The sequence below is a fragment of the Nerophis lumbriciformis genome, linkage group LG26, assembly GCF_033978685.3.
Source record: "Nerophis lumbriciformis linkage group LG26, RoL_Nlum_v2.1, whole genome shotgun sequence".
Lineage (NCBI taxonomy): Eukaryota > Metazoa > Chordata > Actinopteri > Syngnathiformes > Syngnathidae > Nerophis > Nerophis lumbriciformis.
Window position 1 is genome coordinate 7816375 of NC_084573.2, and position 26422 is coordinate 7842796.

The 26422-nt window shown below is 37.3% G+C and overlaps 1 protein-coding gene across 1 annotated transcript in view; it reads left to right on the plus strand.

The window, feature by feature from the left end:
* The window catches only part of syne2b (spectrin repeat containing, nuclear envelope 2b), a 296242-nt gene that overhangs the window by 152178 nt on the left and 117642 nt on the right, over window positions 1-26422 (plus strand). The window contains exons 76-79 of the mRNA XM_072916123.1: window positions 1767-1934; window positions 13543-13779; window positions 17381-17488; window positions 24039-24142. Coding sequence (XP_072772224.1) covers window positions 1767-1934; window positions 13543-13779; window positions 17381-17488; window positions 24039-24142 — 617 coding nt within the window. The remainder of the gene's footprint in view (window positions 1-1766; window positions 1935-13542; window positions 13780-17380; window positions 17489-24038; window positions 24143-26422) is intronic.

Consider the following 26422-nt stretch of genomic DNA (forward strand, 5'->3'; position numbering starts at 1 on the left):
ACATATATATACTGTATATATGTTCATATATATATATGTATATTTATGTTTATATATGTATGTAAAAATATACAAATATATGCATATAAACATATATACGTATGTATATATATATATATATATATATATATATATATATATATACATATATATATATATAATGTGTTGTGTGTATATACATATGTATATGTATGTATATATGTATACATATATAAATATACATATGTGTATATATATGCATATGTGTGTATATATATATATATATATATACACATACATATATATACACACATACATATATATGTATGTATATATATACATAAATACATGTAAATATATATATACATACATAATGTGTATATATGTATGTATGTATATATATACAGTATATATATATCTACATACATGTGTATATATGTATGTATGTATATATATATACAGTATATATACATATATACACATATGTATATATATACATGTGTATATATATACAGTATATATATGTGTATATATATACATATATATACATGTATATGTGTGTATATATACATGTATATGTGTATATATACATTATGTATGTATATATATATATACATGTATATGCATATATATATACATATATACATACATGTATGTTTATATACATACATACATGTAAATGTGTGTATATATATATATATACATACATGTATATGTATATATATACACGTGTATGTATATATACATGTATTTGTATGTATACATATATGTATATATACATAAATGTGTATATATGTATATATTGACATATGTGTATATATACACATACAGTATATGTATATATACATATGTGTATATATATATATGTATATATACATCTATATATATATATATATATATATATATATATATATATAGACAGCATGTATATATATACACATGTACATGTATATATATGTATATATATATACACACATATATATATATATATATATGTATGTACATACATGTGTATATATAAGTATATATATACATACATATATATTTATATATGTGTATGTATATGTATATATACGTACGTCTGTGTAGATATACATATATATGTGTATGTATATATATATACACACCCACACACACACACACACATACATATATATATATATATATATATATAAATATATATATATATATATATATATATATATATATATATATGTGTATATATATATATATATATATATATATATATGTATATGTATATATGTGTACATATATGTATGTACACATATATATATTTTTTGTTTTCAAACAGTCTATAAATATTTGTTCCTTGTAAAAATTATAATAATAAAAAAAAAAGAACATGAAAAACATTAAAATGTCCCTGCATGCTTTGATACTTCAGTCCGTGGCCCTCAGTGGAAAAAGTGTGAGAAAGTTCAATTTAATGATCAACTTATGAAATCCACTCCTAATGATATCTAAGACGTCAAAAGTGAGGCAAGACAAATCTTGTTCAGGGCGAGAAAAAGCCGCGATCACTGAGGGCGTGACCTGCATGATTGACAGCTGCAGGGAGGTGCTGGGTGGACTTTGTTACCTGTGTTGACTTAAGCCCCGCCTCCTGTCACTGGAGAACCAGGAAGTAGTGTATAGTTCCTGTCAGAAAAGGGCGCGACAAACCAGCGCGTACGTGTTAATGCGTGTCTGCCGGCGTGGCGTTCAAGTCCTCTGAGGACGCGGCTCGTCTCTTTTCACCCGCAGCAGGTGCTTGTGTTTGTGTGCAGGGCCCCCGGCCCACTCCCCCTAGGCTCCGCCCCTCGGAGGGAGCCCTCCACGCGGGCCTGGAGCGGGTCGAGCAGCTGGAGCGCTGGCTGCACGCGGCGCTCGCACGTCTGGAGGCAGGCGGCGTCGACATGCAGGACGGCGTGGAGCGACAACTCCTCACCTGCCAGGTAGGCCCCGCCCACTGACGGCCCGCAGGAATGCGAAAGGTTCAATCCTGTTTACATGTTTGTTACCCACACCGGGGTCAGGAGCTCGCAACCTTTTTGACCTCAGGGCCCAACTTTTCAACTACACACTCAAAAAAATATTTTCGTAATCCTACTCTTGATTTTAATCGTCTTCAATAATTATATCTAACATACTTAAACCTCAACCATCAAAAAGATTATCATTAAGGCTTTGGTCAGGCTGATTACAAAATATACTAATTAAATAAACTGATGAAAAACAAATGTACACATTTTAACTAAACAAATAATATAAATTGAAGTGCCAATGGAAATACAGCTTCACCACTTTAGTCATATTTTTTGCGCTTTAGCTAATTATAGCGTAGTTATAGTTTCATCACAAAAAATATTATCAAGGCTTTGGTCAGGCTGATTCCAAAAAAATACTAATTAAATAAACTGATGAAAACAAATGTACACATTTTAACTAAACAAATAATATAAATTGAAGTGCAATTGAAAATACAGCTTCACCATTTTAGTCATATTTTTTGCGCTTTTGCTAATTATAGCATACTTATAGTTTCATCAAAAAGATTATTATCAAGGCTTTGGTCAGGCTGATTACAAAAAATGCTAATTAAATAAACTGATGAAAAACAAATGTACACATTTTAACTAAACAAATAATATAAATTGAAGTGCAAATGAAAATACAGCTTCACCATTTTAGTCATATTTTTTGCGCTTTAGCTAATTATAGCGTAATTATAGTTTCATCAAAAAGATTGTTATCAAGGCTTTGGTCAGGCTGATTACAAAAAATGCTAATTAAATAAACTGATGAAAAACAAATGTACACATTTTAACTAAACAAATAATATAAATTGAAGTGCAAATGGGAATACAGCTTCACCACTTTAGTCATATTTTTTGCGCTCTAGCTAACTATAGTATAATTATAGTTTCATCACAAAGATTATTATCAAGGTTTTGGTCAGGCTGATTACAAAAATAAATATATACTAATAAAAACGGATGAACAATAAATGTACATAGAATTACGCAGTGCTAACATACATTTTAACTACCCAATAAATTATAATATAAATTGTATAAACATTTAAGTGCAAATTAAAATAAAGCTTCACCACTTTAGTCATATTTTTGGCGCTCTGGCTAATTATAGCATAATTATAGTTTCATCACAAAGATTATTATCAAGGTTTAGGTCAGGCTGATTACAAAAAATAATTATTAAATAAACTGAGGAAAAACAAATGTACACATTTTAACTAAACAAATATAAATTGAAGTGCCAATGGAAATACAGCTTCACCATTTTAGTCATATTTTTTGCGCTTTTGCTAATTATAGCATACTTATAGTTTCATCAAAAAGATTATTATCAAGACTTTGGTCAGGCTGATTACAAAAAAATGCTAATTAAATAAACTGATGAAAAACAAATGTGCACATTTTAACCAAACAAATAATATAAATTGAAGTGCAAATGGAAATACAGCTTCACCACTTTAGTCATATTTTCTGCGCTCCAGCTGATTATAGCGTAATTATAGTTTCATCACAAAGATTATTATCAAGGCTTTGGTCAGGCTGATTACAAAAAATAATAATTAAATAAACTGATGAAAAACAAATGTACACATTTTAACTAAACAAATAATATAAATTGAAGTGCAAATGGAAATACAGCTTCACCATTTTAGTCATATTTTTTGCACTTTTGCTAATTATAGCATACTTATAGTTTCATCAAAAAGATTATTATCAAGGCTTTGGTCAGGCTGATTACAAAAAATGCTAATTAAATAAACTGATGAAAAACAAATGTTCACATTTTAACTAAACAAATAATATAAATTGAAATTCAAATGAAAATACAGCTTCACCATTTTAGTCATATTTTTTGCGCTTTAGCTAATTATAGCGTGATTATAGTTTCATCACAAAAATTATTATCAAGGCTTTGGTCAGGCTGATTACAAAAATATACTAATTAAATAAACTGATGAAAAACAATTGTACACATTTTAACTAAACAAATAATATAAATTGAAGTGCAAATGAAAATACAGCTTCACCATTTTAGTCATATTTTTTGCAATTTTGCTAATTATAGCATACTTATAGTTTCATCAAAAAGATTATTATCAAGGCTTTGGTCAGGCTGATTACAAAAAATAATTAAATAAACTGAGGAAAAACAAATGTGCACATTTTAACTAAACAAATAATATAAATTGAAGTGCAAATGAAAATACAGCTTCACCACTTTAGTCATATTTTTTGCGCTTTAGCTAATTATAGCATAATTATAGTTTCATCACAAAAATTATTATCAAGGCTTTAGTCAGGCTGATTACAAAAAATGCTAATTAAATAAACTGATGAAAAACAAATGTGCACATTTTAACTAAACAAATAATATAAATTGAAATGCAAATGAAAATACAGCTTCACCACTTTAGTCATATTTTCTGCGCTTCAGCTGATTATAGCGTGATTATAGTTTCATCACAAAAATTATTATCAAGGCTTTGGTCAGGCTGATTACAAAAAATGCTAATTAAATAAACTGATGAAAAACAAATGTACAAATTTTAACTAAACACATAATATAAATTGAAGTGCAAATGAAAATACAGCTTCACCATTTTAGTCATATTTTTTGCGATTTTGCTAATTATAGCATACTTATAGTTTCATCAAAAAGATTATTATCAAGGCTTTGGTCAGGCTGATTACAAAAAATAATAATTAAATAAACTGAGGAAAAACAAATGTACACATTTTAACTAAACAAATAATATAAATTGAAGTGCAAATGAAAATACAGCTTCACCACTTTAGTCATATTTTTTTGCGCTTTTGCTAATTATAGCATACTTATAGTTTCATCAAAAAGATTATTATCAAGGCTTTGGTCAGGCTGATTCCAAAAAAATACTAATTAAATAAACTGATGAAAAACAATTGTACACATTTTAACTAAACAAATAATATAAATTGAAGTGCAAATGAAAATACAGCTTCACCATTTTAGTCATATTTTTTGCGCTTTAGCTAATTATAGCGTAATTATAGTTTCATCACAAAAATTATTATCAAGGCTTTGGTCAGGCTGATTACAAAAAATGCTAATTAAATAAACTGATGAAAAACAAATGTAAACATTTTAACTAAACAAATAATATAAATTGAAATGCAAATGAAAATACAGCTTCACCACTTTAGTCATATTTTCTGCGCTGCAGCTGATTATAGCGTAATTATAGTTTCATCACAAAGATTATTATCAAGGTTTAGGTCAGGCTGATTACAAAAATAAATATATACTAAAAAAAATGGATTAACAAAAAATGTATGTACAATTATGCAGTGCTAACATACATTTTAACTACCCAATAAATTACAATATAAATTATATAAACATTTAAGTGCAAATCGGAATACAGCTTCACCACTTTAGTCATATTTTCTGCGCTCTAGCTAATTATAGCGTAATTATAGTTTCATCACAAAGATTATTGTCAAGGCTTTGGTCAGGCTGATTACAAAAATAAATATATACTAATAAAAACAGATGAACAATAAATGTACATACAATTACGCAGTGCTAACATACATTTTAACTACCCAATAAATTACAATATAAATTATATAAACATTTAAGTGCAAGTGGTAAAACAGCTTCACCACTTTAGTCATATTTTTTGCACTCTAGCTAATTATAGCGTACTTATAGTTTTGTCGCAAAGATTATAATCAAGGTTTAGGTCAGGCTGATTACAAAAATAAATATGTACTAATAAAAACGGATGAACAATAAATGTACATACAATTACGCAGTGCTAACATACATTTTAACTACCCAATAAATTACAATATAAATTATATAAACATTTAAGTGCAAATGGAAATACAACTTTACCACTTTAGTCATAATTTTTGCGCTTTAGCACCAGACTTCTTCTGTTTGTTTGATATTACCATTACTGCCACAAGTGGTGAAAAAGTGTATTACAACTGAGTACGGCTGAATTGTTTGGGGGGGGGCGTAAAGGTAAAGAAGCGCTGGTCTTCATGGAGCCCAACAAGTAGTGAATGAGCTCGTTTGTTCACGGCAACCTGAGCCGCCATTAAAGTTTCATTCACGCCGAGCCTTTGTGGCGAAACAAACCGCCTGGGATCAGATCTGGTCTACAGTTCTGACACGCCTCCGCCATGACCCGCATATGACTCTCCCGGGAGCGCCACATTGCAGAAGCTACAAAAAAAAAAAGTAAATAAAAATGAAAGTATAATGAATCACACTATCCTTTATTTAACCAGGTAAAAACTGATTGAGATTAAAATCTCTTTTCCAAGAGCAAAACTTTTTTTTTTTAAATATAACATTAACATAAGAACACGCGATAGGTCAAAATAATATAATACAAACACTTACTAGGGAAGTTTACTTTAAACAAAATGTGTCAGGTTCAAACACTGATGACATCTATTAAACAAGACAAGAAGCAAGGAATCAAACAGAGACAGAATTCAATTTGGACTCAATATTGAGGAGAGTCGTCTGTACACTGTACCCTTGCACAGTATCTCAGCACGCTCTGCCAAAAGATTGCACACCTCCTTCTTTTATTTTGGACCCTCCCCGACCACATGGCCACCACTGCTTCCAAAGGACAAAGGTTCGTAAAATAGTTCAAAAAGAGTTCTATAAAATAGTTAAAAAGAGGTCTGTAAAATAGTTCAAAAAGAGTTCCATAAAATAGTTCAAAAAGAGTTCCATAGAATAGTTCAAAAAGAGTTCCATAAAATAGTTCAAAAAGAGTTCGTAAAATACTTAAAAAAGAGGTCCATAAAATAGTTCAAAAAGAGTTCCATAAAATAGTTCAAAAAGAGTTCCATAAAATATTTCAAAAAGAGTTCCATAAAATAGTTCAAAAAGAGTTCGTAAAATACTTCAAAAAGAGGTCGTCTGGAAATTGGGCAGATCCTGCCATCTCTCCTCTTTGAAGTCCTTGGGTTAGAACAATGTCTTTCTGTTGATTACCATACATGAGAGAAAACAGGAACACCTTCATCTTGCTTTCCCCCTGGAGTTTTACGAGCCTTACTCTCGGTAGGTTTCAAAGACAGCTTTTGTCTTCTCACCTGACAGAACTCAATATAACACAAAGTTTTTGTGATAACTTACAAACAATTACTCTAACAAAATGACAAAAAAAAAACCTTAAAACTGAAAGACTATAAGTCAGGGGCCAACTTACCATCTAGCGAACACAGCCAGTTACCGGGGGCCCCCGAAACGTCTCACAAAAATGATTAGTAGAGATGCATTATGACTAAAACATTTATTTATTTTTGTCTTGATTTGTGACCTTAAAGTAGCAGTGTAGTGTCAAAACAAGTTCCCTCTATATTGAAGCTATTATCATTTATATCTCATTTATGACACCAAATTACTTACAAAGTTTGTGAGTAAATAGATCAAAATAGGATCAATCTCACGGAGATTCCCAAAAGGAGGAACCACAGATCCCTTCCCCATCAACAACAATGCTATCAAGCAGACTTTGTGAGAGCCAACAACAATTTCTTTGTGGAAATTTTGATCAAGAACCTTATATTTTTGAGCCCGAATACAAAGAAGATGAGCAATACGTTTTAGAAGCCGAGTGCTAAACGGATGTAGCTTTATTGTGACGCTATAGCATTAGCAGCATTGCTAGGTGCTAAACATACAAACTAACTAGAGATGTCTGATAATGGCTTTTTTGCCGATATTCCGATATTGTCCAACTCTTAATTACCGATTCCGATATCAACCGATACCTATATATACAGTCGTGGAATGAACACATTATTATGCCTAATTTTGTTAGCAACAATAGCAGCGTAAGCTAGCATTAGCTCACTGCTATCAACGCGCCGCTAAAATAGTCCGTCTGCGTTAGCGCTCATAATAACAATATCACTCAGATTTGGCTGATTATCAGGTCCCGGCATGTAAATGGAGTATTGTTGTTGCTTTCTGGATGTTTTTTAGAGAGTATAATGAGAGGAGCCTCCATCTGTTCACTCAATTTGTTAGATATTTATTTACGATTCAGAATGCATAAAAAGGATAAACATATGTGTTCTTTTCTTACATAAGGATTGTGAATGAAAAACAGCACATCTCTTTACAATGTTTGCGTATTTCCAGTATGACTGACCTAATAATATGGTCAAAGTGCAGAAGCGTTACTACCGGGACGTAGAATCTACGGAAATTACCGAAAGTATTCGGAGCGGGATATGCAAAACGGCTGACTGAATTTGTGGCATTTGGTGATGTTTAGACGGTGTTTTCTCGGGATGTCCGATAATATCGGACTGCCGATACTATTGGCCGATAAATGCTTTAAAATGTAATATCGGAAATTATTGGTATCGGTTTCAAAAAGTAAAATGTATGACTTTTTAAAACGCCGCCGTGTACACGGACGTCAGAAGAAGTACAGAGCGCCAATGAACTTTAAAGGCACTGCCTTTGCGTGCCGGCCCAGTCACATAATATCTACGGCTTTATGCAACAGCCATACAGGTCACATTGAGGGTGGCCGTAATAAACAACTTTAACACTGTTACAAATATGCGCCACACTGTGAACCCACACCAAACAAGAATGACAAACACATTTCAGGAGAACATCCGCACCGTAACACAGCATAAACACAACAGAACAAATACCCAGAACCCCTTGCAGCACTAACTCTTCCGGGACGCTACAATACACCCCCGATTCAGAATGCATAAAAAAGGATAAACATATGTGTTCTTGTCTTACATAAGGATTGTGAATGATAAACAGCACATCTCTTTAAAATGTTTGCGTATTTCCAGTATGACTGACCTAATAATATGGTCAAAGTGCAGAAGCGTTACTACCGGGACGTAGAATCTACGGAAATTACCGGAAGTATTCGGAGCGGGATATGCAAAACGGCTGACTGAATTTGTGGCATTGGTGATGTTTAGACAGTGTTTTCTCGGGATGTCCGATAATATCGGACTCGGCCGATAAAGGCTTTAAAATGTAATATCGGAAAATTATCGGTATCGGTTTCAAAAAGTAAAATTTATGACTTTTTAAAACGCCGCCGTGTACACGGACGTCAGAAGAAGTACAGAGCGCCAATGAACTTTAAAGGCACTGCCTTTGCGTGCCGGCCCAGTCACATAATATCTACGGCTTTATGCAACAGCCATACAAGTTACACTGAGGGTGGCCGTATAAACAACTTTAACACTGTTACAAATATGCGCAACACTGTGAACCCACACCAAACAAGAATGACAAACACATTTCGGGAGAACATCCGCACCGTAACACAACATAAACACAACAGAACAAATACCCAGAAGCCCCCGCAACAGCACTAACTCTTCCGGGACACTACAATATACACCCCCCCCAACCCCCCCCCCCCCCCCCCCACGCTACCACCTAGTTTTTGATTGATTGATTGATTGAAACTTGTATTAGTAGATTGCACAGTACAGTACATATTCCGTACAATTGACCACTCAATGGTAACACCCCAATAAGTTTTTCACGTTAATCAATTCATGGTAAAGTTACATTGTTTAATGCATCACAACAAAATTAGGCATAATAATGTGTTAATTCCACGACTGTATATATCGGTATCGGTTGATATCGGAATCGGTAATTAAGAGTTGGACAATATCGGAATATCGGCAAAAAAGCCATTATCGGACATCTCTAGTATTTTCACATACTTTGTGGATTATAAATACAATTGGATATGGTTTAATGGATAGAAAGTCAACTTGTTTTCCCACTCTATTATTACTGCTGCTTTCAATTTCAATTCAATTCCAGTACTTTACTTAAAAAAGGGAGGGTACATACACCAATGAACATACAATATATGCAATGTGTAAATACGTCAGCTTTTAGCCAAAGGCTAATTCCCGCCTGTAGTCCCCAGACTGGTTGGTGTGTGCTTACACTTTAACGACAATAACAATCACACAAGACAGACAAACGTCAGGATCACTTACAGGTCATTTAAAGTAGAGAGTTATAAAAAAACAAAAAACAGGTAACTATGTTAAAATGACGAAACAATTGAATAAAAAGTAAATAAAAAGGAAGAATGTATATGTATTGCATGTACATAAGGGGAACTGCACTTTTTTTTTTAAATTTTGCCTATTGTTGAAAATAATATTGAGATAAGTATTTTTATGCATTCCAACTCATAAATAAAAATCCGCTTACAATGAGAGGTCCACTATTTCGCCGATAAAAAAACATCCAAAAATGCTCCATTTACATTTCGTGACTTGAATATTAACCAAGTACTAGTAATTTTGTTATTATAAGTGCTAACGCAGACAAACTATTTCTAGCGGCGCCGTGATCACAGGGAGCTGACTAGTGACATCATCGGCCGGTGAGCTGCTTTCTCGCCTCGGAGCTTGTGAAAGTTTACTTTAAATCATGCCTCTATGGTACAAACCCCATTTCCATATGAGTTGGGAAATTGTGTTAGATGTAAATATAAACGGAATACAATGATTTGCAAATCCTTTTCAACCCATATTCAATTGAATATGCTACAAAGACAACATATTTGATGTTCAAACTCAAAAACTTTATTTTTTTTTTTGCAAATAATAATTAACTTAGAATTTCATGGCTGCAACACGTGCCAACATAGTTGGGATAGGGCATGTTCACCACTGTGTTACATGGCCTTTCCTTTTAACAAAACTCAGTAAACGTTTGGGAACTGAGGAGACACATTTTTGAAGCTTCTCAGGTGGAATTCTTTCCCATTCTTGCTTGATGTACAGCTTAAGTTGTTCAACAGTCCGGGGGTCTCCGTTGTGCTATTTTAGGCTTCATAATGCGCCACACATTTTCAATGGGAGACAGGTTTGAACTACAGGCAGGCCAGTCTAGTACCCGCACTCTTTTACTATGAAGCCACGTTGATGTAACACGTGGCTTGGCATTGTCTTGCTGAAATAAGCAGGGGCGTCCATGCTTGGAGGGCAACATATGTTGCTCCAAAACCTGTATGTACCTTTCAGCATTAATGGCGCCTTCACAGATGTGTAAGTTACCCATGTCTTGGGCACTAATACACCCCCATACCATCACACATGCTGGCTTTTACACTTTGCGCCTATAACAATCCGGATGGTTCTTTTCCTCTTTGGTCCGGAGGACACGACGTCCACAGTTTCCAAAAACAATTTGAAATGTGGACTCGTCAGACCACAGAACACTTTTCCACTTTGTATCAGTCCATCTTAGATGAGCTCAGGCCCAGCGAAGCCGGCGGCGTTTCTGGGTGTTGTTGATAAACGGTTTTCGCCTTGCATAGGAGAGTTTTAACTTGCACTTACAGATGTAGCGACCAACTGTAGTTACTGACAGTGCGTTTCTGAAGTGTTCCTGAGCCCATGTGGTGATATCCTTTACACACTGATGTCGCTTGTTGATGCAGTACAGCCTGAGGGATCGAAGGTCACGGGCTTAGCTGCTTACGTGCAGTGATTTCTCCAGATTCTCTGAACCCTTTGATGATATTACGGACCGTAGATGGTGAAATCCCTAAATTCCTTGCAATAGCTGGCCGAGAAAGGTTTTTCTTAAACTGTTCAACAATTTGCTCCCGCATTTGTTGACAAAGTGGTGACCCTCGCCCCATCCTTGTTTGTGAATGACTGAGCATTTCATGGAATCTACTTTTGTACCCAATCATGGCACCCACCTGTTCCCAATTTGCCTGTTCACCTGTGGGATGTTCCAAATAAGTGTTTGATGAGCATTCCTCAACTTTATCAGTATTTATTGCCACCTTTCCCAACTTCTTTGTCACGTGTTGCTGGCATCAAATTCTAAAGTTAATGATTATTTGCAACAACAAAAAAATGTTTATCAGTTTGAACATCAAATATGTTGTCTTTGTAGCATATTCAACTGAATATGGGTTGAAAATGATTTGCAAATCATTGTATTCCATTTACATTTACATCTAACACAATTTCCCAACTCATATGGAAACGGGGTTTGTACAACAGTTTGGCCAACAACAACAAAAAAACAGAGTGACACCTCACACTTCGAATACACAATCTTCACAGCCTGCGTTCAATTTGATGAGATGACAAAACATTTGAGCTAGTATTGATGTAATTTGAACACTGATGCAGTTTGCAGTTAAATAAAGGAGGAGTGAACATCCCAGTAAACAAACTAAATACTTTATAAACAAGTTGTGACAACGTTCACGACACATCGCCTGCTGCATGTTTCCTCACCTCATTAACGCTCAGTCACAGCAGCTGATGAACGCCATATTGAGAAAATAACAGTAACATCAAATAGTTTTCTCCTTCGCTGTATACTTTTACTGTGGGGACAAGTGTCTCCAATATTGTCCACACCTGTCTCCATCCAAACACAGCAGCGCGCTCTTAAACGCACGGCGGGAAGCGAGGGAAAATGAGGTTAAACCAAGCGCTTGGCTCCGTTTACTCCGAGGGGAAATCTCCCGAGCAAAGTCCGTGTCGTTAGTCCTCGGTGATTATCAAGCCAAACAACGCTAGTGCATTAATAAATTACGCTTTTTCAGTAATCAAAAAATTAGACGTATTACTAACAGTCTGGAATTTTATCGCAAATTATCATTATACCGTTTACTGTTACATCCCTCGTCCATTAACAAGTAAAAAGTCAAGGGCGGTCACGGCATGTTTTTGCCGCTGATTTTGGTCAATTTTGGGAGCATCACGGCAAATGACGAGGGCGGTCGCAGCACTCGCCGCGGGTGTTGTGGTTAAATTTGAGCCCTGATTGTACAGTGAGTGATGTTTGTTGGCTCTCATGAAATCTGCATGAGTAGAAATCGATGATGTTGTTGAAAGAAAAAATACGCCGTTGTATTCTTAAAATGATCAAAATACGTAAATATTACATGTTATTATGAATGTGCCCGTTGCTATGTTACTTATATACTTGTATGTAAAACCTTGTTTGGATATTTTTTAAGTGCTTTATAGGCAGAATAAGTGACCCCCCCCGTCATTGTAAGATGACTTTTGCTTGCATTTATTTACGATTTAGAATGCGTTAAAAAGTATAAAAACATGTTGTTGAATGACAGACACTTCACAGGATCCAAGCGTGCAGGTTTTAACAGAGTTTTAATGATCATACGTTTTTATCAAGAGTGTTGTCTCGCAGAGCGTGACTTTTCAGTCACGTCCGTATCCTCTCTCCTCCTCTGCTCCCGGCCGCTTGCTGTTAAGGACAACAGATAATTAGATTAACACGTACCACCTGTAAAATCTAATCACCTGCCAGCTGTGTCTCGCCGTCAGCACTGCCACGCCCCCCCCGTCTGATGGTGCTCTGTCCTCAGCACCATGGACAGAGGCGGTGACTTTTGCTCCTGCAGGCAGCGCTGGCTACATCTCCCCCCGCATGTAAAGAATGTGAATAGTGGACAACGTTTTTAAAAAAAAAAGTGTGTTTGTGTTGATGGTCCAGGAGATGTTCCTGGAGATCGAGCAGCAGGTGTCCATCCTGCCTCAGCTGCGTCTCACGGAGGCCCCGCGGCCCTGCCAAACGGGGCCGGAATACGCCGCGGAGTCCCAGCGGGAGGCGGCCGAGCTGCTGGCGTCCAAACTGGGAGTCCTCAAGTCCAACCTGATATCCTTCCAGAAGCTGCTGCAGGACAAGCAGGGAGACCGGAGGAGGCTCGCCCACAAGGAGACGCCAGAGAAGGTACGGCGAGCACTCAGTCCACCAGGGGGCGCTCGTACTCTTTTTGAAGTATTTTACGAACTCTTTTTGAACTATTTTACGATCTCTCCTTTTGAACTGTTCGGTAACCAAAGGCAACGCTGTTTACGACCCACTTCCCTTTGGAAGCAGCTGTGGTCAGGTGGGGGGAGAAAGTCAAAAATGCTGGAGATTGTACAAACCCCGTTTCCATAGGAGTTGGGAAATTGTGTTAGATGTAAATATAAACGGAATACAATGATTTGCAAATCATTTTCAACCCATATTCAATTGAATGCACTAAAAAGACAAGATATTTGATGTTCAAACTCATAAACTTTATTTTTCATATGTTTTTCCACGTGACGTCATGGCAGTTACTTGAGTAAACACGCAAGTAAACCCCAAACCCGCTGGGTCTATACAGCAATATTTACAAAGAGTGTGTCAAATAATGAACAAAAACTAACCTAACAATACTGAAAATTGCAGTGCTTCACCGATTTGTTATTATTATTATTTTTTTTTAGAGTTTAGGACATTTTTTCTATTCATTTTGACTTACCAAGTTCTTCATCAGACCTCATAGCTCTTTCTCTGTCAACTGAAAACTCACCAAAATGCTTCTGGCCTTTTTTTTGCATTAGTCAAGAAGAGCCTCAAATTTCAAGTTTGCCCAGTTTGCCTGCAGCGAAGTCAAATGGAACATTTCTTTGGAACAAAACAGGAAAACAGCTCTCAGGGGGGTAGAGAACACGGTGGTGGTACGCCGAATAACCCACCGACTATGGAGTGCAAGCCACACCTGTTAGAATAATTGTTTGTAAGTTATCACAAAAAACTTTATGTTGAAATGAGTTCCTAGCAAAAAGACAAAAGCCGGGGGGGGAGGGGGGGGGCAAAATGGTGTTCCTGTGTTCTTTCATGTATGGTAATCAACAGAAGGATGTTGTTCTGGCCCAAGGACTTCAAAGCAGAGAGATGACAGGATCTGCCCAATTTCCAGACAAACTCTTTTTGAAGTATTTTACGACCTCTCCTTTTGAACTGTTCGGTAACCAAAGGCAACGCTGTTTACGACCCACTTCCCTTTGGAAGCAGCTGTGGTCGGGGGCGGGGGGAGAAAGTCAAATAAAGAAGGAGGAGTGCAATCTTTTGGCAGAACCTGCTAGAAATTGTAAAAGGATACAATGTCCGGGCGACTCTCCTCAATATATTGAGTCCAAATTGAATCCCGTCTCTGTTTAATTTTTTGCCTCCTGTCTTGTTTAATAGATGTCATCAGTGTTTGAACCTGACAACACCCACTAAGTTTTAGAAGAAAAACATATAAAACCTGTAAGCCGCAGATATATAGGTTGTGGAAATGAGTTTGTAGACGTTGCCCTCTAGTGGGTTCTTCGGACCACCGCACACTGCCAGGAGAGCCAGGAATTCAGGGTATAACAGTTTTATTTTCATAAACTGTGCAGAGGCTTTTGCTTTTCAGCAAAGTGTCTTAGTCTGCTTCTCTCCTCCCGGCTGCTGCTGATAAAGGGCGACAGGTGATTAGATCACAAGGCCCACCTGGGCCATGTACGCACCTGTCGCTGTCTTCGAGGCCGGTCCTGGCACACCCCCGTTCCGCAGAGTTATTTACACAGAAATATTCTGTAAATGTTTATTTACACTCCTTAATTGTTTCCAAACGGTGCCTGCAACACGCCAGTAAAACGGCGGATCGAACAAAACAGAAGCCGTCGTCAATGGACCCACGAGCTGCGCGAGCTAGCTCTCCAATCGGCTTAACGGACTCAATAACGTTTTTGGTGAGAGTACGAAACTGAATACAAAAAGAAAGTTAATAACACTGACAGTTGTGAACGTGTTAGCATATTAGCTCGTCACGACAGTGCGTACAAATATGCATGAAAACACTCTTACAGACATCACACATGGGATAAAGAGCGCACGGCTGTGTTTGGATGGAGACAGGTGTGGACAATATTTGTATTTACTTTATTTAACTGCAAACTGTAAACATGAACAGTTTTAGTTATATTGCAAAACGTACAAACCTTGTTTTGGAGTGATGAATGAAGAAGTAGAAACAGGGGGGGGGGCTATAAATTACCCGCACCGTTTAATAAGCCGCGGGGTGCAAAGTGTAGGGAAAAAGTAGAGGCTTGTGTCTAGAATTTACGGTACATAATAGTGTTTAGGGCACGTCCGACCGGTAGGAGGCCACGGGGAAGACCCAGGACATGTTGGATAGACTATGTCTACCGGCTGGTCTGGGAACGCCTCGGGATCCCCCGGGAAAAGCTGGATGACGTGGCTGGGGAGAGGGAAGTCTGGGCTTCCCTGCTTAGGCTGCTGCCCCCGCGACCCGACCTCGGATAAGCAGAAGATGGATGGATGGATGGATGGACAATAAGGATGTAAAAAACAACAACAAATTATTAATAGCGATTCTTATTTATTCCTAATTGATTAAAAAAAATACAAAAAAATACAAATGTTTTTTTTTTGTTTTTTTTCAACACCGAGAAATTATATTGTTGATGTAGATGATATATATCTCCTGTACATATTTACTTTACAAAAGAGAAGTGTTCAATAGTACGGAGCCCCTAAAGGGACATGGGGAAAAAATATTTTTTATTTTATTTTTTATTTTTTTTAAAGTATTTTTAGAGAAACTTTTCATAAAGTTATAAAAAAAAAAATGTTTTTTTATTTTTTAATTTTTTTTAAATTTTATTTAGACATGTATCCCGTGCGCACGAGAGTTTCTCATGCGCACGGGATAGATGTCTAAAAAACAAAAAAACAAAAAAAAAAAACATTTGTTTTATATATATATTTTTTTATACATGTATCTCGTTTCTCGTGCGCACGAGACGAGATACATGTCTAAAAAACAAAAAACAAAACAAAAAAAACTTATTTCCCCCATGTCCCTTTAGGGGCTCCGTAAGATACTTCTCTTGTTGCCTTATTTATATTTTACTTTAATAAATGTTTGGGTAGAATTTTACCAAACAAAACCCGTTTTCTTTTAAGTAATAGAGAAATTTATCAGAGTTGTTTATCTATTTTGTGGATGAATGTTAGTTCATCATAGAACTGGCACCCAATGTTATTAAAAAAAAGTATTGATTCTGAAACGAGTATCAATTCTGAGTCGAATCATTACACCCAAGAATCGAATCGTGTGATGCCCAAAGATTCACAGCCCTAGTAATTAAATATTGAAACACAGTGTTACTGTTCAAACTATGTGACGTGTGATGTTAGGTTGTCCAAAAATACTAAATACACTTGTTAAATAAAACCTCTGACTTGTGTTTAATGAATACTTAGGCCTACCACCCTACTGTATTTCAACATGTGTCTTTATGGTGGTAGTTTGGGAGCCAAGTTTTTTTCTGAGGTGGATCTAAATTTTAGACGTTTACATTTTTAACATTGCCGATCTTATTTTGAAAGTGTTTGTCTTCGTTTCACCATCAACTTGCCAGAGGAGGAGAAATGAGCCCTCACCTCATGTGTTGAGGTGTCAGATGTATCTTCCCCTTTAAATCAACTACACCTCACACCCTGGTGGTGTCCCTCCTCGCAGGTGGAGCGCCCCCTGGCGGCCAGGCTCAGACGCAGCAGCAGCGTCCAGGAGGTCTTCTCCTCGCCGAGAAACAAGCTTCTGCGTCAGAGCAGCCTGCAGCAGCAGAAGGTGCACTTAGGAACACGTTTTGTTTCCTAATATTGTTCATCAATTCCACAGTATATATGTATGTATATATATATATATATATATATATATATATATATATATATATATATATATATATATATATCTATATATATCTATATATATATATCAGGCCCGGCCCAAATCAATCTGGCGCCCTAGGCAAGATTTTAGGTGCCCCCTCCCACATCGGCAGTGGAGTGTATATACTCACAAGAACCCGAATAGCTTTGTCTTTGACCTTTTTTTTTTTACTTACAACTATACCTAATATATAAAGGGGTGGAAAAGTGACTATTACCTGCAGGGAAAACATTAGCTAACCAGAAGGCAATAACAATGTAAACAAAAACACCTGCTTAAAATATCTAATACAAATGTCCCTGAGGAATGTAAGGTGGGAGTACTGTAATTACCTAACGTTACATTATTATTTTCCATAACAATTTAGCCCCCTCCACAATATTAACCCAACGTTAAAACAGAACTAGCTATTTATTGATTAGCAATTGCTGAATCATGTAACATTAGCTTAATGCTAAAAAGCCAGGTTACTATCACATTCTGTAACAGACAAATAATTTCATGTAGGCTAACGTTATCTACCTGCTACCTCTGTCTTTTCTCGTTTCTCCTCCTCTTCTTTTCTCTTATTTCTTCCCTGGGCACCTGACAGTTTTGGCCGTTTTGACATCTTGTGTTGATTTTTTGATGTGGTGACGTCCAAAAAGAGTCATGATACGGGAAGGGAGGGGGCGCACCGTGCGGGGGGAGGAGGGGGGGGGGGGGCGTAATGTTGTAACAAATAATATTTCTATTAAATAGGCTTTACTTTGCATTTTAATTAACGTGAGATTATTTTTTGTATTTAGAAATAATAGTAACAACTTTTTTTTTTTTTTTTTCTCCAACATTTGTGGCACTGGCGTGGCGCCCCCTGATGGACGGCGCCCTTAGCATTTGCCTATACGGCCTATGCCACAGGCCGGCCCTGATATATATATATATATATATACACACACTGCAAGTATATATATAATGTAGTAACAGACACCTTCATAACAATATGTAATATGTACAATATACACACTGCAAGTATATATATATATAATGTAGTAACAGACACCTTCATAACAATATGTAATATGTACAATATACACACTGCAATTATATATATGATGTAGTAACAGACACCTTCATAACAATACGTAATATGTACAATATACACACTGCAATTATATATATAATGTAGTAACAGACACCTTCATAACAATATGTAATATGTACAATATACACACTGCAAGTATATATATAATGTAGTAACAGACACCTTCATAACAATATGTAATATGTACAATATACACACTGCAAGTATATATATATGTATAATGTAGTAACAGACACCTTCATAACAATATGTAATATGTACAATATACACACTGCAAGTATATATATATATATAATGTAGTAACAGACACCTTCATAACAATATGTAATATGTACAATATACACACTGCAATTATATATATAATGTAGTAACAGACACCTTCATAACAATATGTAATATGTACAATATACACACTGCAAGTATATATATGTTGTAGTAACAGACACCTTCATAACAATATGTAATATGTACAATATACACACTGCAAGTATATATATAATGTAGTAACAAACACCTTCATAACAATATGTCATATGTACAAGATAAACACTGCAAGTATATATATAATGTAGTTACAAACACCTTCATAACAATATGTAATATGTACAATATACACACTGCAAGTTTATATATAATGTAGTAACAGACATCTTCATAACAATATGTAATATGTACAATATACACACTGCAAGTATATATATAATGTAGTAACAGACACCTTCATAACAATATGTAATATGTACATAATTTACCGTATTTTGATCATTTTAATCAATGCCATAACTAATTATTCGGCAAATTTATTTCCGTTTCCATAGCAACGCACGTCCGACAAATGTGTGTTCCTACTTCAGGAAAAAAATGCGAGTGTGTTCTAATCACTTGGTAAAAAACAACAAAGACGACTATTTTTGGACAAATGAGGATTCACAATCTTATCTTTTCGAAGATGATTACACGGAAGCCAAGAGAGTGAGGTGAAGGTGAGTCAAAGCTGCAAAATGTGGAATTTGAAGCCAAGCTATTTCGACATGAATGGAGTGCTTACCCAAATAAACCGGAAAATACATCACTGGCCAGCTGAACTAAATGCACAACTATCCATTGAGTGAGTCACACTTTAATATTGATCATGATACACACAGCAGGTCATGCGTGTTATTACAACTACAGTACATACACTGTGTACAAACAAAACATGAAATAATACTTTACAGATACTGTAATATGATTGTTCATGTTTTTCACTCAGTACAGATTGGTGTTCTATCACAGTGTTGGGCAGTAAAAAACCAAACGCGTTTTTTTGCTTATCTCTTGCTGTAGTTAGCTTTTATGGCTAATACCTTAGCACGCCGATGTGTTACTACGCTAGAAAAATAGTCCCTCAGTGTTCGCTCTTACAATAACAATGTTGCTACAAATTGGTTATTATATAGGTTACAGAGCATAAATAAAGTATTGTTGACGGTTTTTTAATGCATTTTAAAGTGATTTAGAGGCATACTTGCCAACCTTGAGACCTCCGATTTCGGGAGGTGGGGGGTGGGGTCGGGGGTGGGGCGGGGGCGTGGTTGGGGGCGTGGTTAAGATATATATATATATATAAAAGAAATACTTGACTTTCAGTGAATTCTAGCTATATATATATATATATATATATATATATATATATATATATATATATATATATATATATATATATATATATAAATAAAATAAATACTTGAATTTCAGTGTTCATTTACAAACTACAACTCACAAACACTTTAGAGTTAGGCTCCACCATCAGAATGTGTACTTAAACTTATTAAGATCACATGGATATTATTCAGTGAGTTGATTCACCAAAACTAACCTGTTATACAGGAGGAAAAAGCACACAGGACGTTTCAATTGTTCACAGACTGGTCGCGCTCATCAGAATGACAAGACACTTCCGGTCTGCAGGTGATAGCATTCAATTGGGAAGAAACGCCCTACTGCCCCCTACTGACCAATGTGAATACTGATAAATGTGTAATGACAGCTCCAAAAACGAATTCAAACCACAAAATAAAATAAATAAATCAACACAAAAATGTGACACATTATGGGTGGGTCACATATGCATTTCCAGTAGATGGCAGTATTGTCCTGTTTAAAAGTGTCACAACATTGGTGTTTACGGCAGACGAACTGCTTTACGGTAGACACTGTTGTTGTGTGTTGTCAACACGTCACTCAGGTCCGCCTGAATTTCGGGAGTTTTTCGGGAGAAAATTTGTCCCGGGAGGTTTTCGGGAGAGGCGCTGAATTTCGGGAGTCTCCCGGAAAATCTGGGAGGGTTGGCAAGTATGTTTAGAGGTAGAATTAATTGCTAGCATTAGCTGCATTGCTAGTGTTGCGTTTTGGACCAGTTGTTCCTCCCAGGGAATTCAAGTTTCTGGTCGCTCCCAAGCTCTTTACGACACTTAGAGCTGAGTAGAAGAACCACCAGAGACAGAATAGGTATTTTGTAATATATTTGCAAAGCTTTGGAAATATAATGAGACCAGTCCAGCATAGAACATTCAATCGCGTAGCTAAGATGGTCTGATCTAAAATATGGAAACCTTCTATTCTATAAAGTCTCTCTCCCTCCCACCCTCCGCTGTCTTGTCTTTCCAGCCCAAACACATGCCCATTGTCCTCCGCAGCTGGACACAAGAAGAGATAAGGAGAAGGATTATCTCTCCTCCTTACATTCCATAGTCAAGGTTAACACACAGTATTTGCAGACAGCCAAAAGACCACAATTGGAAGAAAAACACTAGCTGTTTTGTAATATGATTATGAAAATAAAGAAGTAACACTTAAATACTTAAATAGCCACTAAGAACGAGATGATCTTTATATGTTAGAATGCAAAAAAAACAAAAAATGTTGTCTTCTTGTCTCATAATGATTGTGAACGATAGGCAACATTCCAAAAGTAGTGCAGTTCCCCTTCAAAACAAGACAATATTACATCATTTTAAGAGCACTTTAAGTACTTAAGATGTTTTTTTGGTGAATGTATTCTTTCTTCTGTTTCCGACAGTTGTGAATTGGAGTGAATTATATTTATATAGCGCTTTTTCTCTAGTGACTCAAAGCGCTTTTACATAGTGAAAGCCAATATCTAAGTTACATTTAAAGCAGTGTGGGTGGCACTGGGAGCAGGTGGGTAAAAGTGTCTTGCCCGAGGACACAACGGCAGTGACTAGGATGGCGGAAGCGGGGATCGAACCTGGAACCCTCGAGTTGCTGGCACGGCCACTCTACCAACCAAACTATACCACCCCAGTTGCTGCCCATACAGATTATTGCCATCAATATAGATTGTTGTATGACTGCAATATTTTATAAAAATAACTTATTTGATTAAAATTTGCAGTAAAGCACTCATTTGACTCTTTACTCCCTATTTATCATTCACGTTGTCACCTGTACAAATCCCTTGTTTGTCGCTGTTAATTGGTTCCGGGCATGACCGTGATAAATTAATTTCTGCAAAGTAAGAACCACTGATTACAAATCGAACATAGGATAGGATAGGTCTTTATTGTCATTGCAACAAGTACAACGAAACTATGTTTTCAGCACAAACGCGTTCAAGATTAGACAAACAAACAGTGTACAGGGTTACAGAACAGGAAATAGGCGCCCCGTAAAAGGTGGGAAAAAGGTAAAACGTTGGGGAAGAAGATGAGTAAAAAAATACAATCTAGACTGGGCTCCTAGGGGGGCCTAGTCTAGAGTGGGAAAAAACCTCCATGCCATGCACACATGAACAAGTTACATTTAATCACGACAACTTGGGACCCTGGAGGTTGACTGCTGCTATGAAGCGCTGCCTGCCGTCCATCACCCCGAAGGGGAATCAAGCGGTGGTGAAGGCGTTGGATGGGGGAGGTGGGGTGTGTGTGTATATGCCCATTGTCTTGGATGTGTTGATGTAGTCACCGATTCTGTTCATAACCTTTATGGACAGAATTTCTAGGCGCAGTCAGGGCGTTGAGGGGATCTGGTTTGGTGGCTGCAGGATTAGGTCACTGCTTTTTGCAGATGATGTGGTCCTGATGGCTTCCTCCGGCCAAGATCTTCAGCTCTCACTGGATCGGTTCGCAGCCGAGTGGGGAGCGACTGGGATGGGAATCAGCACCTCCAAGTCCGAGTCCATGGTTCTCTCCCGGAAAAGGGTGGAGTGCCATCTCCGGGTTGGGGAGGAGATCTTGCCCCAAGTGGAGGAGTTCAAGTACCTCGGAGTCTTGTTCACGAGTGGGGGAAGAGTGGATCGTGAGATCGACAGGCGGATCGGTGCGGCGTCTTCAGTAATGCGGACGCTGTATTGATCCGTTGTAGTGAAGAAGGAGCTGAGCCGGAAGGCAAAGCTCTCGATTTACCGGTCGATCTACGTTCCCATCCTCACCTATGGTCATGAGCTTTGGGTCATGACTGAAAGGACAAGATCACGGGTACAAGCGGCCGAAATGAGTTTCCTCCGCCGGGTGGCGGGTCTCTCCCTTAGAGATAGGGTGAGAAGCTCTGTCATTCGGGGGGAGCTCAAAGTAAAGCCGCTGCTCCTCCACATCGAGAGGAGCCAGATGAGGTGGTTCGGGCATCTGGTCAGGATGCCACCCGAACGCCTCCCTAGGAAGGTGTTTCGGGCACGTCCGACTGGTAGGAGGCCACGGGGAAGACCCAGGACACGCTGGGAAGACTATCTCTCCCGGCTGGCCTGGGAACGCCTCGGGATCCCCCGGGAGGAGCTGGACGAAGTGGCTGGGGAGAGGGAAGTCTGGGCTTCCCTGCTTAAGCTGCTGCCCCCGCGACCCGACCTCGAATAAGCGGAAGAAGATGGATGGATGGATGGATGGATGTAGTGTCCATAGGCCTGGGGCCGTTCTGCATGCAAGCAAAAGTTTGACTCCGGGTGTCGTTGAGGAGGGAGGGAGGTCAAAAGCGTCTATCATTGAGGTGTCCTCGGGGGATGTTTTCAGAACAGCCTGCTCCTGTTGTTGGAGCGTCAAGGCCAAATCGAGGGCCATGTCTGATGTTTAGATTTGGAGGGCAGCGCAAAGAAAGAGGCTTCAAAAAAGTGTAGACAAGACAAAACAAAGAGAGCAAGCAGGGAGAAGAAGGGAGCGGAAAAAAATGCGACCGCCTTCACCAGACGCAAGACAGAAAAAAAAGAGCATAAAAAAATTGTTTTTTCAACCCTGTAGACATGAAATATACAGTAATGCTGCCTGAGGCTGGGCCAATCAGTGGCTTCGATACTGGACAGTGAGCTCTACGAGTCAAAAGTCCAAACCCTGGACCCTGGTCCAGTCACTAACCATCTTGTTGTGTCGCATGCAGGACTTGGAGCAGCAGCTGAGCGAGCAGCGAGATCTGACCCAGGCCATCGCCAGCGCTCGCCGCCCCAGCCACCAGCCCCGGAACCAGGTCCAGCCGTCGCCACGGTAACCGTTTCTTTCCTCCAATCGCAACGCGTGCAGTCCACCTGTCAGGTTCAAACACTGATGACATCTATTAAACAAGATAAGAAGCAAAGAGTCAAACAGAGACAGAATTCAATGTGGTTCAGTGAGGAGAAACGTGCACGTCAGTGTCATTACGTTCTGCCGAAAGATTGCACGCCTCCTTCTTTTATTTTGGACCCTCCCCGACCACATGGCCACCGCTGCTTCCAAAGGACAAAGGTTCCTAAAATAGTTCAAAAAGAGGTCGTAAAATAGTTCAAAAAGAGTTCCATAAAATAGTTCAAAAAGAGTTCGTAAAATAGTTCAAAAAGAGGTCGTCTGGAAATTGGGCAGATCCTGTCATCTCTCCGCTTTGAAGTCCCTGGGTTAGAACAATATCTTTCTGTTGATTACCACACATGAGAGAAAACAGAAAACCCTTCATGTGGCCTTCCCCCTACACAGTGGAGTTTTACAAGCCTTCTTCTTGGTAGGTTTCAAAGACAGATTTTGTCTTCTTGCCAGGAACTAATTTCAACACAAAGTATTGTGATTAATTTAGATAGAATTATTCTGACACACCGCTTGGATTGTCTTTGTTGTTCACTTTGATCTTTCAACTCTAAATTACAAAACAAAACCCTTTTTGTCCGTAGGAATCGTCTGTATGATGACATTTGTATCAACAAAAACAATAACGATGATGAAATTGTTTACAAAAATTTAAGAACTTTATTGATCGGTCAAATTTTTTTAAATAAATACAATCAAACATTGTTAAAAAAAAATGTCAAAAGGTCAGACAAAACACAAATTGTATTAAAAATAGGGATGGGTACCTTTCACATTTGAACCGGTACAGGTACTGGGAATCGGTACTCAACGATACCTATTGTTAGTACTTGTGTCCATCCAACCATTTTCTACCGCTTATTCCCTTCGGGGTCGCAGGATCGAACCCAGGACCTTCGTATTGTGAGGCAGACACACTAACCCCTCTACCACTGTGCTGCCTAGTACTTGTGTGTCTTACAAAAATATTAATAGTTTTTGATGGTAAAATCACACTTTTTATTGGAACATTTAAAAAGGAGCTGGTGACGATAGCTTCTGTCCAGTTGTTGTATCTTGTTGGATTATCACGTTTCTGGGTCGCTTTCTTTGTTGGCATTGCAACATTTACCCAGAGGCAGTCGGCTCTCAGTGCTGCTGGAGTGATGGCCAAGTATACCACGGTCGTTGTGGCCACAATTATAATGGCAACATTGTTGAAAGTGCTCAGAAAGTTAGATTAACATTAACAGACACTATTTTGGACGTTTTGTGTTTTAGTCTTAGTACTTTATCTGTTTTTATTTTGTTTTAAAATATCGGTTTGCACTTTAGCACTTGGAGATTTATTCAAATGAAAAAGTGTGTTGCAAGTAAAATGTGTTGTCATTTATTATTTCTGGTGGGCGTTCCCCTCTTCGGTTGTCCTACTCTTTTCAGCGGTTCTTGAACGCACCGCGCGACCTCCTCTGTCTCCTGTTCCTCGGAGGCATGGAGACTGGAGCACAGCTCGGAGGTTCAATTACACAACTGAATAGCTTAGTTCAGGGGTCCGCAACCCAAAAATGTTGAAAGAGCCATATTGGACCAAAAATCCAAAAAAAAAAATCTTGTCTGGAGCCACAAAATATTAAAAGTCTTATATAAGTTCTATAATGAAGGCAACACATGATGTAAGTGTCTATATGAGCTATATTAGCCGACTATCAAAATGACTTTAAAAGTCTTATATAAGTGTTATAATGAAGACAACACATGATGTAAGTGTCTATATTAGCCTACTATCAAAATGACTTTCAAAGTCTTATATAAGTGTTATAATGAAGGCAACACATGATGTAAGTGTCTATATTAGCTATTTTAGCCTACTATCAAAATGACTTTAAAAGTCTTATATAAGTGTTATAATGAAGACAACACATGATGTAAGTGTCTATATTAGCTATATTAGTCTACTATCAAAATGACTTTAAAAGTCTTATATAAGTGTTATAATGAAGGCAACACATGATGTAAGTGTCTATATTAGCCTACTATCAAAATGACTTTAAAAGTCTTATAAGTGTTATAATGAAGGCAACACATGATGTAAGTGTCTATATTAGCCTACTATCAAAATGACTTTAAAAGTCTTATAAAAGTGTTATAATGAAGGCAACACATGATGTAAGTGTCTATATTACCCTTCCTATAAAATGACTTTAAAAGTCTTATATAAGTGTTATAATG